Below are 13,628 nucleotides of genomic sequence, written 5' to 3'. Positions count from 1 at the left end.
ACCTATAATGAATGATATGAAAATGGTGGATATTTTTGAAATAAATATCTATCAGCATTTAATTTTTATGTATCGATTCGACAATATTCTCTTTCCTGAAAATCTTAATAACAAGTTTGAAATAAATAGAAATGAAAACTATTATCTAAGAACAAATGTAAGTAACACATGTAAACTGCATCAAAACTTTAATAAATATACTGAATATAGCAATGCATATCGAGGTCCAAATATATGGAATATTTATCAAAAAAGATTTAAATGTATGGCAAAGTCATTAAGTTGAATTAAGTTTCAAATCAAAATAGGAAATTTTAAAATTTGAGATTCATTTGTGCTTGAGTAACTCTGAAGTTATTTGATTCTAATTATTCAGTTTTTTTTTATTCTTCATTTGATTTACTGATCAGCGCAGCAGTTTTATGCCTATTAGGGTTATTAATATAATATCAACTTGTTTCTCCGCGCAATGGCCTTGTTCGTCAAGATTCGTGTTTCGGAGTTATAGAGTTGGGAGAGGGTTTAAACCACAAGTAGCCTCCTCATCTGTAGTGGCCTTCTTGGCCTTGGGGAGGTGAAATACAAAAAAAAATAAAACAAAAATAAAATCTATATTCTATTTAAAGTATATAAAGGGGCTCTATAAAAAGATTGTGGTGACATATTGTCATCTTCATCTTTTTTGAACCCCTATCTGTTTAACTTTTTAAGTTAATTTTGTAACTCTTTTTCCAGGAAATTCTATTCACTTCATTCCTTTATTTGTGTCTTGTCTCTGACCCTAGCTTGTGTTTGGTTTCTCTTTGTTCTTCTTTAGGTGGTTCTGATCATGCAATTATCTCTACAAATATTTTATCGCTTACTTCTTATTTAGACTCACCCTATCATTGCACTACCTATTACTACCCTAAAACTGGCTGAGATTCTTTTTGTGATTTTCTTCGTGTCGGTCCTTGGGCTGATTTATTTTGTCTCTCCGCTGATAAATGTAATCTCCTGAAAATAGGCAGTTATGGTAACTTTTATTCCTTTTCGTCGATTTTAAGTAAAGTCTTATTCTACTCCATGGTTTACCTTCTTGTACAACTGCTATCGTAGTCACTTAATCGCAATCAATTTTTCATCTTTTTGACAAGAACAATTCTCTTGAGATAAAATGTGTTTTTATTATTGCAAAAAATCAATTTAAAAAAGTACAACTTAAAAGTTATTTTATTTGATTTACATTTAAAACATTCATTTCTTTAAAAAGATTTTCCTATAAAAAAAAACAAAACGTTTTTTAAAACTTATTGTACGAATTGATGAAGAAAAAGAGATTTTAACTTTGCTTTATGACTGCTTTACCTTATAATAGTTGTGTAGTTTATATGACAATGTATAAATGAATTATATAATTGTGTTAATTGGTGTTTACTTAATTTATTACTTGCTTTATAGAAAATTCCAATGCACTTTGCAATTTTAGTGGAGGTATTATCAATATGATTCCTCCATGATAAATTTTCGTCAATATACTCTGAAAAAACTTTTCATCTTTTTCTCCGTTTATACATCATTAGTATTATACATTATCAATTAAAGTAAATAGAATTATATATTATCAAAGAAGGCGAATAGAACAGTGTTTATTTAGTTTTTTTTATATTTAGAGATAATCCATTTTATTTAAAAAAGTTTTGTCAAATTTTGATTTGTCTTTGTAATCGGCCTTTACTTTTCTCAAGCGGAAATTAAAAGAAGTTTTATTTTCGACAGAAAATTTTATGACAACGGCTCAACTAGCCTGACTATCTGTTACTATGACTACGTTATTATGTTACTACAGTTGAACTCGTGTAATTCAAACTCTCATAATTCGAAAGATTGTTTAAATCGAATAAATTTAACGGTCTCTTTAGGTTTAAATATTTAGTATTGAAGTTGTGTAATTACAAAATTCTTGTAATTCGAACGTATTTTGAGATCTCTTGAGGGTTCGATTTACAGAAGTTCAACTGTATTTTAATTTGTTACTATGACTTTGTAAGTATGTTAGTTTTAAATTTTTTTATTTTATTTTCAATTTAAAATGAAATCAAATTTTATTTTCAAAATTAAAAAAAATTTAAAAATTTGACTGTCTGCAAAATTATTAGTATTTTTTATTTTTTTTTTAAATGAATTTCTTATTAAATTTCAGCTACTCTGGCTCTAGTTTTGTCATTTTTTTTTTGTCATTTGGTAAAAATAAATGCGTAGCAAAAAAAGTCTATTTTTAAGTGCACGAAGTTTGTACACTGAGAGACTTCTTGTACCTAGACTCATCCACTTTATTTGAAAACTCGAAGGTTCTCGAAGTTATACTTCTCAGTCAGTTATAAAAAATTTTATTTTTAAATCTATTTTGAATCTCAGAGAGCGATGCCGCGGCAAGTCAAAATCGGAAAACGCTATTTGATGGTCCCTAGGTTTTTAATGGTTCCTAGGTACAATTAAAAAAAAGTTTATTACACTTAGAACAATAATTTTTAAACTCTTCAACATGACAGACTTTTATATATCAAGAGATACCTACATTATTAATCAATCAACCATATCAATCATATATAATATATATGATATAATCTGAAAAATAATTTCATGGATATTTACAAATAGTAATTCTACTAATCTTAAGTAAACACTAAAAATATAGATCTTTATATAACTAGTAATAATTATAAGAACAGTAATTATAATAATAAAAACAATATTTATAGTAATAAACATAAGAACCACAATAATAAAAACAACAATAACAATTATAATAGTAATTATAATAATCAAAATAACAAGTCACTTGTTTTTATAAGCACAATAGCTAAATATACATATAAGTAAGTTACAAATAGTTGACTGATAAAACGTTAATAATCATTAATCAACGACTAACAAGGACATAAAACAGATATTTAAATTAAAAATGATTAAGTTGGAATAATAATAGTAAAGTTAAAAATAATAATAATTGTGGTTACGATAAATATCTAAAATTAAAAGAAATAATACTATAATAAATAACATAACGAAAATATGATAAAAATTAAAGATAAAATAAAGAAAAAACAAAAAAGTAGTAAAAAAATGAAAGTATTGTTACATGCATACACAAACATAAATATAAAGATATATATACACATTAGGGTTATGACTTTTTTTCAACCCCATACTCCTGTATTGTAGTTTGATGAAATTTTACCTAAAAAGCACGAAATGAACTATTATTTGAATATCTTTTGAAAAAAGTTGACCCCGCCATTGAAAAATCGATTTTTAACTACACAAACCGGTTTTTATAGTCGTCATCATTGAAATTTATTTAAATTCAGTTAAATATTTTAATGAGTATATATTTTTGCGTCAATTTATGTTTATCTTAAAGACTGTCTCAAAGATTTTTTATTTAAAAATCTTTGAGACAGACATTTTTTAAAATATCCAACCAACATAAAACTAAAAAAAAATACATACCAATGCACTAAAACATATAACAATATGAACTATACACTAAAATGCCCAATAAATAATACACAAGAATACAAAAACAAAAAACAACAACAACAAAAAAAAAACGTTCCTCAAAATTAACAAAATTTAAAAAATATCCTTTTTCGTTTCTTCAAAAACGAAGCAATTTTTATATTTTATTTTAATTCTTTTTAATTTCCATTTTCGAATGTTTTTTTCTTTTAACTTTGGTTTTTTGTCTTTTATTTTTATTTTCCCGTCTCTTTTTATGTTTTTTTTCTTTAGTTAATTTGTTTTATTTGGTTTTTAATTTTTTGTTTGTTTTCGCCTTATATTTCTTTCTTTTTCTTTTCTTCTTTTATTTTATTTTTTTTATTTTATACTATACAATATAATTAGTAAAAACAGTAAAACTGATCAAATACAATTAGTTGAACTATTTCTAAGCCTTGAATTGAGACATCGAAAAAATCCCTCCCAAGGTATACGAACTTCCCCTATAATTTATATAATTTTTGGTTTGCAAAACTGTAACAAATACAATCTAACAATTAATTTATATAAAATGCTAACATTGGTTCGGATTAAGGGCTTGAACATACCAATCCAAATAGTAAAGTAATCTTATTAAAACCGATAAAGAAAATTGACAATTGAGTTTTTAGGTTGGATTTCAACGAACCTTATCCGGATCGAAACCTAATTTACTTTACGATTCTGAGTCCAGACCCGCCCCGGTCATGCCAAAATGAGAACCAAAACAGTGCGTAGCATTACTGGGTGTAGGATATTGAGTGCGTGTGTAATTATGGCCGCAAACAGTTATGGTGCGATTCAAGTCGTTTTTCTTAGCTTTCAATAATGAAAACACTTAAAATCTAAAGCAATTAGTAATAAAAAAGATACAATAAGTAAGTATCTGGGGGCATAACAGACAATCTCATATCACATCACGAACAATACGGCCCTGTGTGTCTTCCTCGTAAAAAGTAGCTTTTATTTGACACAGAAAAATAAAAAGTTTGCAAATACCGCTTTCTACCATAAATTGTAATAACACTATTAAGTATATTGTCAACACTGTAGTCATATAACAAACAGTCATATAACGTGTGTTTTGAAGTCTTGAATAGCAAAAACAAAGTCGCGGGTTCCAAAACAAAATCGCGGGTATAAAGGTTCCAAAGTCGCAAATCACAAGACCAAGTTTTAACATCATTGATTATGAGGATTGTATATAAAATACTTTTTTAGTAAAGAAACATTTAATCAAACTCGTATGAGCTATTCAATGTATTTCTTTTGCTGACTTCTTCTTCTAGCCAAAAAGAAATTCTTTTACCGTGAATGTTGATGTTTTCAGCGGTATGTCGATGTATATTATTTTTGATTTTTTCTAGAATTTGCTTCTCAGTTCTTGATCCTTTTGCACCTATTGGATGCTTTTTAAAGAACGTTCTAACCTAAAAACAAAACCAAAATATTGAAAAGAGTGACTTAGACTTACTTAATGTGACCAAAATCCTTTATTTAATTTGAAAAGTGCAGCAAAAAAAAAATATCTTGATTACCTAATAAATGCTATATTGAATGCTGTATGCATCAATTCATATAGCACGCTTTATGAATAATGATTGTTGGATACATTTTTACTTTTTAAAAACTTTATAATAACTTTATTAATGTTATTATTGTGTAAAAATAATTTAAGTAAAAATAAGAGTATAAATTAGACGACAAATCATAAAAAAAGGGTCCATTGTAAAAAGCCAAAAAAAGCTGAATACCTACATTATGAAACTCTTTAATTATTTAATAATATTTTACGACGTCAAAAAATACCTCTTTATATGCTACCCATGTGCTAAAACCACTTGCTACTTCTCCTAGTAGTTGACCTAATTGATAGCCTCCTCCGTACCTAATTAAAAATGAAGAAGTCTTAGATATCTTCCGAGCGGGCACAGAACGTTCGTTGGACGTCGTAAGGATTTGTGACTTGTATAAAACGTTGTATAGACATTTTTACGGACGTCTGTGCTCGCTGGGTTCTAATCTTTTTTAAATGGAAAATAATTTTTAATATAAGTTATAAATTTTTCATAAAAGATAAAAAAGGAATTTAAAAATTAAATAAAATTTTAAAAAGTTTTAAAAAATTTAGTATAAACTTTCCTTAAACAAAAAAACGCTTTCTTTGGAGTAAGAAAAAGCTTACCTTTCTTTGAAACTGTCGTAATTTATACATACAAAGTCCCAAACTTCTTTTCGAGAACCGAGTCTGACGATATTTGCAAGTAATGGTATTGTATCTTGTACTCTCATTATTGACTTGTTCAACGATTTCTCAAGTATGCTATATATATATATATATATATATATATATATATATATATATATATATATACATATATATATATATATATACATATATATATATATATATATATATATATATATTTATATATATGTATATATATATAAATTTTAATTGCCCCCAAGAAGACTTTACGGTCTTGTTACAGTTGGTTATTATTGTAACTCGTTATTAAATATAAGTTTACGTTATTAACTATAACTTGAAGTCAAAATATGATATTGAGATTTTTAAGCTATTACGAAGACTATTATGTACGCTATTAGTTAAAGAATATAAAACAGAAAACTATTGGAAAAAAAAAGAAAACTGTTAAGAGTTATTTTTTTTTTAGTTAGCAGAACACAATAAAAATGCAAAAAGTCAAAAATCCACATCCACTAACTACTCTTTAATATCAGAAAACAGATCGCTGTGAAACATATTCTACCTCAACATATTCTACCTCAAATAACCTGACAAATCATTTTTAATAAAAATTTTTTGTTAAGATAAGATCTATTGTATCGTATCGGATTAACGGAGCGATTTATTTGAGATATTAGAAAAATTATTCAATTTAAAAAAAAAAGGAGAAATGTTTCTCAAAAAGGGTAAGTGTATACAATTTTCAAACAAAAATTATACTTACTAATTGATTTTATTTTTTTCTTTGAACTGTGCAAGTGCCTTCATGATAATTTTTCGGTCTGTATCTACTTCGCTTTTTTCGTAAAGTTTCCACAAGAAGTCCCAATCATTTTCGTTAGAAGAGTTGTAACCATACATTAATGCCAATGCTCTATTTTCGGGAGATAAACCTACCAGCCTGAAAAGAGTAACTAATAAGCATATTGTCGAGACTTGATGAGCCATTTAAATTGTTTAAATTTTAAATTAACACTATATTAACAATTGCAACACAATGACTTTATGAACTTATGGGGGACAAAAAAACGTAAAAAGAACGTTCTTATAATTTGCAGTCCTGCTGACTGGTTACGAATTATCAAAAGCGGCTACAAAATGCTCTTAAGGGTTCATCGTGTAAAGCTTAACGTTTATTAATGATTTCTTTGACATGTTGACAGCCTATGTTAACTGCAGCCACCTAGGGACCACATAAATTTTTTAAATTTATTTTATGATTATTTATGTAGCAGTATATACATATATATAATCATAAAATAAAAATGAAAAAAACTTTTAAGAAATATTAAAATTTTTAACACGTGTTGCAGAGTATACTTTCAGATGCTCGACTCGGAAATCTCGATCTTGGAAATCTTAGAATCTCGGTATTGGAATAATGAGAAGATGAATATGAAAAATATTAAAACTGAGTTTACTGAAATATATTAAAAATCTTTTTTCAATATATTTCAGTAATCTCGGTTTTTATAGATTACTGAAATATATTGAAAATGTTTTTGATTAAAGAAGAGTCCTCGGCATAAATTATCAAACGAGAATCTATTTTCACATATTTTTCAGATATAAATACATAAAAAAATAACAATGAAAAAGCACCTATTTTATAGGTTTTCATTATTTTTTAGTTATCTAGGTTTAACTATTTTAAAAAATCTTATAAATTGCAATTGCAATGCAACGTTCTCGCTTATTTTTGATTATGTTAATGATGCGACTTGTGACTTAAAAAGCGTAAATAAATAAAAAATAACAGATAACATACTTTAAAACTAAAAAGGAAGTAAAGCTAATTTAATTTATGACATTCGCCAAAGCAATTGCAACTTATATATGCAGCCGTGGCTCAGTGGTTAGAGTTTTTGCTCAGAACCAAGAGGTTTGATATTGGTAAAGAAGGAGGCGTGAACTTCCTAGTTAAATGCTCTTCCGCGGTGCTCTGTGATAATACCGTATGGACTTCTGGGAGCACCTTAATAAAAACATATACACACAATGAATTTTAAATTTGAACAGATTCAAATAACAAAATGGAAAAAATTTCGAGAGGAACTTATTCAAAATAGCAAAACTACTGTCAAATTTTGATAAGTTTCACGTTGAATGCACTTTATGTCCTGACAAAGCAAAGAATAAATTTATCAAACGAACCGACTACAATACGAAACAAAGTCACGCTCATTTATTGAAGTTCCATCAATATTGTCATGTTCCTCCTGCTTTTGACAAATCCAAAAAATCTACGCAACTTCAATCTCTCTCAAAAATGATTGACTCGTTTTTTAAAATCAAATTTACATTGGCTTGACAACAATCGAAATTGTTATCAAGCAAACATCAGGTCTTGGACTTAGTATCAACAAAATTGCAAATCCATTGGTGCAAAGGCTGATTGAAAGTTCAATCAGATCAAAATGGGCAATGAACGTGATGCCAAAACGTTGTTGAGGTTGAAAAATCATCAATTAATGACCTTCGTCATTTATCCTAACCCAGATTGTGTTAGTCAAACTATGAATAAACCAAGTGTTTGCACTAAAAGCGGTCGTCTCTCACAACGACTTAATCACATTTGTTATGATCATGGAGTTCAACTTTGCGTGAAACTAGTACTATCACAAAAAAAGATAATTACAGACATTGTTCGAGCAAATGAAGATTCATCATTAGACCAGAGCAAAGAGGAATCAGATGCAGAGAGTGACATGTCAACACGCACATCTTAGAGTTCTTGCAGCACACCAAACGTGCTTAGTTCAGCAACAAACGAAGAAGAACATGAAGATGAAAAAAATCCTGACGCAAATTCTGATGAAGAAAACGAAGCTCTTGAGTACGATCCTGTGTTGTCTTGAAGATGAGCTAACTGTTGTAAAAAAAATTTAAATGTAACCTTAAATTAGCCAGAGAGCCTAAAGTAAATACTCAATCTCTTGCAATAAAACTCATATTTCTGGTTCTCAATGTCAGAACTTATTGGAAAAGTGTATTGAAAATGTTGACAACTTTCAATGACATGATTCTCTTTATCAAAAAGATACTTTAGCATTTGAACATGATTAGCCTAATTATTCAGAGATGAGCGTTCCTGAATTAGTAGCAACTCTTCAAACATGTAAAATGCCTTTGGATACCATGAGTGGTGATGACTCTGACTTAAACGTTGCAGAAGGTTCATTGGAATTTTAGTAGCAAAAGGTGCATTGGAATTTTAGGAATTTTACCTTACTTCGAAAATTTTTTACTTTTTTGAAAAACCTTGGTTTTTCTCAGTTTTGTACAAGATTTCGTCTCGGGAAGTATCGTCTTGTACAGACCGAGACAAAAAAACACCCAAGCTTCTGAAAGTATAGTTAAAAATACCAGATTATATATATGATGCAACATATGCAATGCAACATACAAAATGCAACAAATAAAAAAAGTAGGATATCTATAATAAAAAAAAAGTTTCTTCTATAATTAAAATAAGTTAGTAAATTTAGCAAGACTTGAAACTTAACTCAGTTTAAAAACAAACAATAATTTTACGTTACTTTTTTCCTGCAGCCATATCATTAAAAATAAGAGAAACTTTCTTTTGAAATTCTGAACTAACATTGTGTTTAAGAGCAAACGAGAATGTCTCTAACCGTTGCAATCTAAAAGTTTTATAAAAATTATATATTTTTTCTATGATGTATGCATAAATTTAATTCATAAATATATAAACCATAATTTGAAACGACCTTTCATAGATAGAAAGCTTTTCTTCCTTTTTCCCGTTGTAATCAAGCATACTTGGTTTGACCAAATGCGACATCAATGACCAGAAATATTTCTAGATTAAAATCTTTTTTTACCAAATGTGGAACAATGAAGCTTAGACAAAATGATTAATGAAGATTATGTGATTAATTAAGATTAGTGACAACAAAAAAAGTTTAAGTTAAAACAAGGATTTAGAGTTACTTTAAATTTTCTTTTTACAGAATGATCTTGAATCATCATTGCGATGCATTCAGATTTTGATCTTGCCATCGCCCACGGAATAAAATCTCGCTCTTTTGATAAATATTTTGTTATGTTTAATGCTACAATTGGATCTAATATTTCCTCACAGGAAAGCTTAAAGACATCATGCAAGATTCCAGCACGATTTACATCAGAAAAAGCCTATATAAACATCAAAAATTACTAAAAACCCCAATAAGAATTTTATAAACTATTGACTCAAATAGATAATGTTAATCGTACCTTGTGGTTATTAACTAATTGTTGCTGCAGTGCGCGCCATGTTTCGTTATCATAGTTCACCAAATAAAATCCACGAGAGTCGATGTTTGCTTTAACCCACATTACGGTGCTATCTAAGTCAATTTCAGCGTCTAAAATAAAATTTACTCCATATCATAATTATTGTAAAAGTTTTTTGTAAACTGCATTTGTATGTGTACAATATGCATTATAGATATGTATAAAACATAATTATTTATAATATGAAAATGTGTGCTGGATGAATGTTTTATTTCAGTGCAGTCTAGTAATATTTTCATTCAGCATTCAAACTCATTTCAAGGGTGCAATTATACCAAATATCGGCTACATTGTTACCTCTATCTTTTAACCAATATGTCTGAGTTACAAAGGATTGATCCGTGATATATGTAAAAGGAATCTGCCATAAACCATCGGTTTGATTGCATGTTGAGTTAGGTGATTCTATTTTTTGTTTCATTTCAAGGAAAGATTCTTGTTGTATTTTAAATTTGGAACCAGGTTTACGAATCATTGTTACAACAGGAAAGCTGCGCTGTCGGGTCCACGTGTCCATTATACTTTTTATATTTAATTCACCTGATGCCTGTTAAGTTTAAAAAAATAAATAAAAAGTTTTTTAAAATTTATATGACTTTAATATTATCTAAATTTAAACATTCAAAATTTTTACATTTGTAAGATGTTTCCATAAATCATCAGTTTCAGCATTTGAATACTGGTAATGATCAATGTAACTTCGCACACCTTTGATCATTTTTTCTTTCATAAATCCCTCAATCATGCGTAATAGAGAAGCTCCCTAAATCAAAAAAGTATTGCTCGGTAGATCAAACCAAGTAATTCAAAAAAAAACAAAAAACAAAGAGCCTAAAATAAGTAAAAATAAAAGATTTCAAAAGCAAATATAACTATTAAATAACTACTTTATTGTATGAGATTGCGTCGAACATTTCATCTATCTCCGATGTACTTTTTACGTCCTGACTCACTGGATGCGAGTTCTTTAAAGAGTCTGAAGAAATTGCAGCCTGCCACCCAGTTGGTACTTGCATATCAATCTATTAAACATTAATTACATATATATTTTTTGATTTCTTTTTTTGTGTTTGTAACTATTGTATAAAGTGCAACTTACGGCGTGAAACTGTGAGTTTACAATATCAGTTCCTAACATTTCAACATAGTTTGCAAAACCCTCATTTAACCAGATATCATTCCACCATTTCATTGTTACTAAATTTCCGAACCACTAAAAGCAAAACAATTAAAGAAGTTTCAAAATCCAGGTACTTAAAATACTTAAAAATTGATTTTAAAATTTGATTTTAAAGTTCTTGATTAAAAAAATCATTTTATGAGTCGATGAGTGTTTTGAGTTGATAAACGTTTTTAAGCGGTGACCATATTTGTATAAGCTAACAAGTCTGGGTTAGATTAATATTAGAAAAACGTGTATATATATATATATATATATATATATATATATATATATATATATATATATATATGTATATATATATGTATATATATATATATATATATATATATATATATATATATATATATATATATATATATATATATATATATATATATATATATATATTATACCTGATGAGCAAGTTCATGTGCGATAACTAACGTTACTTGTCTCATTGATTCAACTGTCATAATTTCTTCGTCAAACACCAAATACGCGCTTCTAAAGGAAACTAATCCCCAATCTTCCATAGCTCCTGCCATAAAATCAGGCACGGCCAACAAATCTTACGTAATAAAAAAGTAAATTCAAAGTGTTTGTAAATATATGTATGTATATATATATACATACATACATACATACATATATATATATATATATATATATATATATATATATATATATATATATATATATATATATATATATATATAGTATATATTCTGTATTCTTTAAGAACATTGAGCACTCTATTTGTAGAATACACTGACATAATTTATATATATATATATATATATATATATATATATATATATATATATATATATATATATATATATATATATATATATATATATATATATATATATATATATATAAGTTTTTTACTTATTCTAACGTCACCTTGTAGGAGTAATTTAATTCGATTACCAGAGTAAAAAGTGCAATCCGTTATATTAAAAGAAAAATGTTTTTGAAATTAAATGATAAATATTTACTAGTACTAAATAAAGATTTTACTGTATCATTGATTTTCATTTTTTTTTGCTTCCAACTTTTGAAATAAAAGTACTCACTTTTAGGGTATTCGCAAGTTTATTCTATTTGATAATTATGCTGTTTTAGGCCCGTAACTAAGGGGGGGGGGGGGATTAGGGTGGCTGTTACCCTCCTTTTGAAAAAATGGACCGGTTTCAAAACTTTGCTAAATTTATGGTTTTGCTTTTTGTTTCATTAAAAGTCTTTCTGAGTTGGCGAATGCACATTCACCATGGTTATAACTTTAAAAGGGGATCGTTAAAATGTTTGCAAAATTACATCCGAGAAAATTAGAACTTGTTTCCTTTTTTTTAGACGATTAACAATTGTTGTAATTAATTGAATACTTATCATTGAGACCAAATGTTTGTTGTTTATTATTATTTTTTTTTCACTTATATCATATTAAAAATTGCGAGAAAATTTTGTGTTCCACTATAATATCTTTTAAAAATGACCTATAAATTTTGATTAAAAAAACAATAAGCCGCAGTAAAAAATTTGTCACCCACTTAAAAAAAGTATAGTTACGGGCCTGCTGTTTTTAAATAAGCAATTAGCCAAGTAAATAAAACATAATAAAATAACTTAAACAAAATTTATTGGTAAATTAGTTAGTTTCGTAGCCAAGGAATTTAAAAAAAGATCTAAATGAGTAACTTCACAGTTTTAATGAAAATTAGGTTTTTGTATTGTTGCTTATAGTGACAAAAAAAAATCATACACTAATATTAACGTTACAAAAAATAACAAAAACAAAAAACTTAAATTAAAAAATAAAAATAAAATAAATATAGCCAATAAAGTATAAACTATATAAAAGTACACACCTAGTTTAGGCAATGGGTATTTAGCTTCAAATAATTGTTCGTAAAAATCAATTATTGCAGTAGCAGCCATTACTGCATAGTCTATTCGGTTAAAATCTGTTTCTCTTGCGTAAACTCTTACCTAAAAAAAAAAAAAAAGACTAACTACAAACATGATGTTTTAAACTTTAAAAAGTATTTATAGTAAAAACCACTTACTCTTTTTCCACTCTTTGTTTTCTTTTCTTTGTATTTAAAATCATTCACGCTGAATGCAACTAAGTAAGTACTCATTTTAACAGATGGTTCAAACTCATCCTTTACAGTATTTTTGTCGACAATGATAGTTTTGTTTACTGGCATATTAGAAAGAGCCGTAAGAGTTGCATCGTGTGTTATACTAACAAAAAACCTTGCTTTCAAGTGGGGTTCGTCAAAACAAGGAAATGCAGACCGAGCATCGGTAGGTTCAAAATGAGTTGAAACAATTGTTCTATAAATTTAAAGCAAATATTTGGAGTGTTTTATTAATATGCATATTTTG

The 13,628-nt window shown here is 27.5% G+C and overlaps 1 protein-coding gene across 2 annotated transcripts in view; it reads right to left on the bottom strand.

Moving 5' to 3' along the window:
* Positions 1 to 4,360: 4,360 nt before the first annotated feature.
* Positions 4,361 to 13,628, bottom strand: part of LOC100210643 (glutamyl aminopeptidase) — an 11,980-nt gene continuing 2,712 nt past the window's right edge. For both annotated transcript variants that reach the window (XM_065814449.1, XM_065814450.1), the window contains exons 2-16: positions 13,304 to 13,577; positions 13,106 to 13,226; positions 11,648 to 11,802; positions 11,172 to 11,285; positions 10,960 to 11,094; positions 10,707 to 10,835; positions 10,370 to 10,619; positions 10,013 to 10,143; positions 9,728 to 9,931; positions 9,505 to 9,596; positions 9,313 to 9,417; positions 6,498 to 6,674; positions 5,708 to 5,845; positions 5,332 to 5,410; positions 4,361 to 4,952 (exon numbers count right to left, since the gene is read on the bottom strand). In XM_065814449.1, coding sequence (XP_065670521.1) covers positions 4,755 to 4,952; positions 5,332 to 5,410; positions 5,708 to 5,845; positions 6,498 to 6,674; positions 9,313 to 9,417; positions 9,505 to 9,596; positions 9,728 to 9,931; positions 10,013 to 10,143; positions 10,370 to 10,619; positions 10,707 to 10,835; positions 10,960 to 11,094; positions 11,172 to 11,285; positions 11,648 to 11,802; positions 13,106 to 13,226; positions 13,304 to 13,577 — 2,302 coding nt within the window. In that variant the 3' untranslated portion in view covers positions 4,361 to 4,754. The remainder of the gene's footprint in view (positions 4,953 to 5,331; positions 5,411 to 5,707; positions 5,846 to 6,497; positions 6,675 to 9,312; positions 9,418 to 9,504; positions 9,597 to 9,727; positions 9,932 to 10,012; positions 10,144 to 10,369; positions 10,620 to 10,706; positions 10,836 to 10,959; positions 11,095 to 11,171; positions 11,286 to 11,647; positions 11,803 to 13,105; positions 13,227 to 13,303; positions 13,578 to 13,628) is intronic.

This window comes from Hydra vulgaris, chromosome 12 (genome assembly GCF_038396675.1).
Source record: "Hydra vulgaris chromosome 12, alternate assembly HydraT2T_AEP".
Lineage (NCBI taxonomy): Eukaryota > Metazoa > Cnidaria > Hydrozoa > Anthoathecata > Hydridae > Hydra > Hydra vulgaris.
Note: the sequence above shows the minus strand (reverse complement) of the source record. Positions and strands in the feature narration are given on the sequence as shown.